Source organism: Poecilia reticulata, linkage group LG7 (genome assembly GCF_000633615.1).
Source record: "Poecilia reticulata strain Guanapo linkage group LG7, Guppy_female_1.0+MT, whole genome shotgun sequence".
In the NCBI taxonomy this organism is placed as follows: Eukaryota; Metazoa; Chordata; class Actinopteri; order Cyprinodontiformes; family Poeciliidae; genus Poecilia; species Poecilia reticulata.
In genome coordinates, this window is record NC_024337.1 from 30,546,969 (window position 1) to 30,552,476 (window position 5,508).

A 5,508-nucleotide genomic window follows, 5' to 3' on the forward strand; every position below is an offset into this window, starting at 1 on the left:
ATTTTTTTATGTATGTGCATCCAGTTTAACTTGCAGGATAAATATGTTGATGATCCTCATGTAGATTAGCAGCTTTTTAGTGACATATGGTTTTATTAATCTCTGTTTTCTCTCTATCCACAGGCTGCATGTGGTAAGTATTTCAACCTGAYGGAAAGAAAGCTGAGAGTTTTGCTACATTTTGATTGAATGATGTTCATGAAAAACACAGAASTCCAAATGTGATGCAAATACTTGTGAACCTGAATTGAGGCAGCTTTACCTCAATACATTGTCATTTATTTATGAAGAACTATCATTTTGCTGTTAGTCTTCTGTTCCATTTAATAAGACATATAATTTCTTCAAATTCATTTTGAAAATAAAAGTCATTATTTAGGATCCGCTTCACTTCTTTGCATTTCCCAGATCGTTCATGCCCGACTGGTTGGTCTCTGTATGGAAGTCGGTGTTTCCTCTTCCAGAACATTCAGAAGGACTGGGCTTCTGCTGAGGTACAGTCACAAAAAACAACAAAAACCAGTTGATGTTTTGTGTGTTGTAAATCTGTCACTGTATTTATTTCACTTTTTGTCATCTTTGCCCCGTCTGACCAGACGTTTGTTTCATAAATAATCAGTTTGTCATTTCATTCGTGTTTTTTAGGACTCAATCTGGAATCTAGAATTTCCATCTGGATGCTTTTATATAATTCAGTTTAATTATTTTCACTTCACAACAATTGTCACTTTAAGACACTAAGAACAGTTAATTCAGTTAAAGTCACTCATGCCTTTCAATAAATCCTAGTTAGGCATCAGTGAATCAAGTTCACTTTTTATGCGTTTTGTTGTTTACTTTATAGTAATTAGTGATGGTCCGGCAAAACCGATGCGTTAGCGCATGCATCAAGTCCACAGACCAAAACGTGTCTCTGTGCGTATTGGTTTCAGCAAGTCACGTGATGATACAGGAACTGTTTCTAAATGACATTAACGCGCCAAACTGTGTTTATAAGGAAGGAATCTGTCAAATGCTTTTGCCAAATTAATTCTTGATCTTTTACGGCATCAACTATGGAGCAGCTTCAAAGGAAAGGTTTCCACAGTGTGGGACCATTTTGATCTTACATTGGAAAATAATGTTTTTATTTTTGTTGTTTCATCTGGTTCTTGTCAGTTTCTACTTAATCTATCTGAATCCAAATTCAGCTGAAACTTACTTTTAGTTTACTCTCATATTATGTTCTGCAGGTTAAGTGTCGCATATGTTTAAATAAACTGTCTTATTTAAATAAATCCACATTTTCAATGTTGAGGCATCATGAGGCCATGAGAATGAAGTCCCAGATAAACTCAGATATGCAGCCATTCTACAAATTACTCAGTTGCTTTTCATAAATTTCTTCATATAAATGTAATGATTACTTAATTTTTTTCTACAGCAGGAGAAGATTTTTCCAAACACGTTCACTTAAACTTTCACTTTATGGTTTATGTTCACATTATTTATTGACTGTATATCAAATATATTTTAAATTTAACTGAAGATATGACATAATACAATATATAATATATAACAAAAAAGAAAGACTTAAATCTCATTGTTTAGACTAGGTCATTTAATCACAATGATTAAATGACCTAGTTTAATCGTTGCCTGTTGGGATTTTTAATGTCCAGCAGGTGTCAGTATTCAGTCACACAGAATCAATACAGTTTTGCTTTGGGTCGAAACGATACAAGACGCCTCATCTACCCACCACTATTAATAATCTCTTTATATCTAACATGCATGCAGTGACAATGGAGAGGAAAACTTTCCTTTAACAGGAAGAAACCTCCAGCAGAACCAGAACCAGGCTCAGTCCAAATGGCCATCTGGAGGTTTTAGAAGAAAAACAGAGAAACGAAACAGAAGGACTGATCTAGGAGTAATTTCTATGTTCATGAAAAGTAAAAAGTTAATATCAGGAGAGGCAGAATGAATGGATGATGGCAGCTTCATCCTCTGACTCCCTCCAGGAAGGAAGCACATCCAGACATCAGACCAGGTGGAGCTTCTGTGGAGAGAACTGGAGAGTTGTTGTAGCAGAGTGAGGAACTGTTCAGTTTGTCCCCAGCAGCTCTACGTCTATAGCAGCTTAATTACAGAGACAGTTCAGGATAACCTCAGCCCTAATAGGCCTGAAGAGACAAAGACCAGTAGAACCGTCTGGACTGGATCTCTGGATCAAAGAAACGACTTTCAGAGCAACAAAATGTGCTGCTGGTCATCAAATGTCGCTACAAGTTTGTCTTCAGAAGAATCAAACTAAACTCAGAGCTCCATCTTCTCTTTTAGTTGGACTTTTCTTAGTTTTGCAGTCCGTTGATTTAAGCCTTTTTTGCTTGATTTTAATGTTGTTTTGTTTTCTCCCAGCTCGATTGCATTGCATTAGGTGCAAATCTGGCCTCCATCCACAGCAGCGATGAGCACACCTTCGTCAAGGACCTGGTCAACAGTAAGAAAGGATCGTACCAGAGAACCTGGGTCGGATGCCACGATGGTGTGAAGGTCAGTTATCTTTACAGAGACTGCAGGGCAACAGCAGATCTACCAGAGCAGTTTTAGAGGGAAATTGTAGGGTCCCCTTTCAAAGAACCACTTTTGCCCAAAGTGCTCTGCCTGTGAGAGGATCTGCAGTTTGGACTCACTTCCTGTTCATTTAAAGTCTGTAACCAGTTTTAATATGTTCCAAAAACTCCGGTTATGTCAAAAACAGAACTATATCCATTTTTGATGTTTTATGTTTCAGTTTGTAGATGTTGTCAACATTGTGCTATTTTAAATGATTATCACGTAATTATTTAGAGCTACTGTTTAAAAGCCCATCTAGGGGCAAGTGCTGCAAATTAGCTGTTGCTGTTGCACTATGATGCAAACATGGGACTGCTGTTTTGTTCAGTTTGTCTATGTCGATGTGTGTYTGATATTTATATCTTGTGTAATGATGGTACATGTCAAAATGTAATGCTTCACGTAATGAGTGTGTGTTCAATGACTTTATGTTTTAATGTTTTTATGACTAAAGCAGTTTTAACTGTTGCTGAAATATGGAAATAAACTTGCCTGACTGGTCATGATCGAGAATCAAGGGGCCTTGTCAAATCATCTAGGACCCATAAATGGCCCCGGAGCCACAGTTTGGACACCAGTCCTCAGTGTACTGGAAATAATAAAATATATGTATAGTAAAATGTGTGATTAAAAACCMTTGGTTTCAGGACGGTGTGTGGCAGTGGAGTGACGGGTCAAAGTTCGACTACGTCAAGTGGGGCAGCGTGGAGCCAAACAACTATGGTGGAAACGAAGACTGCATGGAGATCAACATTGCTGGTGAACATCACCAATCAGCCTCTGGGTTTTTAAACATGTCTTAAACAGATGAAGCTACGCAGCAAATATACTGAACAAGAATATAAATACCGCATKTCAGATATTGTTGCCATGGAGAGTYAACMACTGTAAATGAGCATTTGCTGACATTTTGTTGTACAAAAGTAATATTTCTGTGATTTGTGTATAATTTTTAATCCATCTTGCTGTCAGTGAGCATTACTCAGGGTCCACTGGGCAACCAGACAAAATGAGCAACAACTGGACAATGAAAGGCCCCAAAATGCCACATTTTGTCACAAGTCATGAAGCCTCAGCTATGCAGCAGACSCATCACAACTCAGACTGTCYGCAACCGCCTACGGGAAGCCAACTTGGTCAAAATCAAATTTCTCAACCCGACCCCTCATCATGTTCAAAGGACTGTTGATCTGCTACAAATGGCCAAACCACGATGTTATCAATGCTGATAGGAAGATCAGTTATTACTGAAAATATAGTTTGAGTTTCTCGACATATTGTTTAAATATGTTCATAAAACTCATATTTGACATGGGGTTTTATATTTTTTAGTATATTTAATAATTACAGTTCAGTTGATTTGAATAAATCATAGGATCTGAAACAGATTCACCTGCTGCTAAAATATTTTCCCGATATTATTTTTTTATTTCTTTTCAGGATCAATTCAGCACATGAACGATGAAAAGTGCGAGACTAACAGATACTCCATCTGTGCCAAAAAYGCCTAACTCCTCCCTCCTCTTCCTGAGAAACCCAACATGACCATGTGACCTTCTCAATGGTGATGTCACTTCCTCCAGGATGTCAGGCCTCGATGGCGTCGTTGCTGGAAGATACAAGGATAAAATCTAATTTCCAATAAATCTATTGCATGAAACATTTTTTGTCATGTCGTTTTATTTCTTTGGGAAAAGATGATAAACTTTAGATTAAAAGACCATTTATGGAGTGTATATGTCTCTGCATTTCCATGGTAACGTCAAAGCAGTGAAAACATGAAACGAAAGTTACGGCTGTAACTACGGTTCTATGAATCCCACCAGAGGCGGCGCTTAAAGCTCTGAATGGTCACTTTTGCACATTCACAGGTCGAGTGTCTAATGCCATCATGGTCACCTGTGACACTGRTAAGTCTGAACAATGACAGTTCAGTCCATAAATCTTCTCGCGAAACACTATGACTGGCATCAGTCATTGTATGTCCAATGTCTCCGTCATACTGAGAAGGAAAAGCCGGGCCCTGTAGTGGCCAAACCCAGAGCTGGAGCTGACCCCCCCACCTCCCCACACAGCTGCAAGAGAGCCTGTGCAGCAGTGGAAACMAGGTTCTCMCTGGTCACAGGGAAGCCTCTAGAACAGTGGTCCCCAATCCCCGGGSYGTGGACCAATTGGTACCAGGCCGTGAAAGAAATAATTAAAKATTTCCKTTTTATGCATTATTTGAGTTTGGAGGATCTTTTATTTTGAAAATYMTTTAACCGGATTCTCTCGGTTATTTGAGCGCCAACATTGAGCCACRAGCAGCAAAATGAGWAAGAAACAGATCAGATGTCTKTGGAAAGTTTCTTTGCAAAKGGGGAAAGGCCCAGAGAAGATCAGGAGAATGGATTTATCCYGGACYGGTAGGTGAGTCCCATTACAAGCCGCTCTGCGTAACATGCGGCGACCGGCCACWAATSAGGCAATAAAGCTTCAAACTGCTTTGTCATGTAGAGAYCAAGGATCCTGTGCAYACAAGCAACACTTAGGGTGYTATTGTCTCTCATCACTCCAAGATGGGACCGTCTCAATGCTGAGAGACAAGCTCAGGGCTCCCATTAGTCATTATCGTGAGTTACAATTTTCCATCCATCCATCCATTGAGGAAGCTGATGAATGGAGGYCATCAATGGATGACTTCCATCCATTGATGGCCTCCATCCCGCAGCATGCTTTCAACCAGGAGCTCCCCTGAGAAACAGCCCCGCTGTCGTGGCGGCAACCAATGGGTTCRAGGGTTGCCACCGCGACAGGCACCAACAACCTTGCGGCCGCAGCTCCGATAAGCCGCCTCGGCAAAGGAGGCACGGAAATTGGTCCACTCAGACTCAATGTCCCCCACCTCCCACCCAGGAAAAGGTCCTCCTA

The 5,508-nt window shown here is 40.0% G+C and overlaps 2 protein-coding genes across 2 annotated transcripts in view; both read left to right on the top strand.

Moving 5' to 3' along the window:
- The window catches only part of LOC103468111 (galactose-specific lectin nattectin-like), an 8,723-nt gene extending 4,463 nt beyond the window's left edge, over positions 1–4,260 (top strand). Inside the window, exons 2-5 of the mRNA XM_008414962.2 lie at positions 409–494; positions 2,401–2,535; positions 3,246–3,357; positions 4,039–4,260. Coding sequence (XP_008413184.1) covers positions 409–494; positions 2,401–2,535; positions 3,246–3,357; positions 4,039–4,109 — 404 coding nt within the window. The 3' untranslated portion in view covers positions 4,110–4,260. The remainder of the gene's footprint in view (positions 1–408; positions 495–2,400; positions 2,536–3,245; positions 3,358–4,038) is intronic.
- Positions 1–5,508, top strand: part of LOC103468073 (galactose-specific lectin nattectin-like) — a 21,688-nt gene that overhangs the window by 2,054 nt on the left and 14,126 nt on the right. The window lies entirely within an intron of this gene.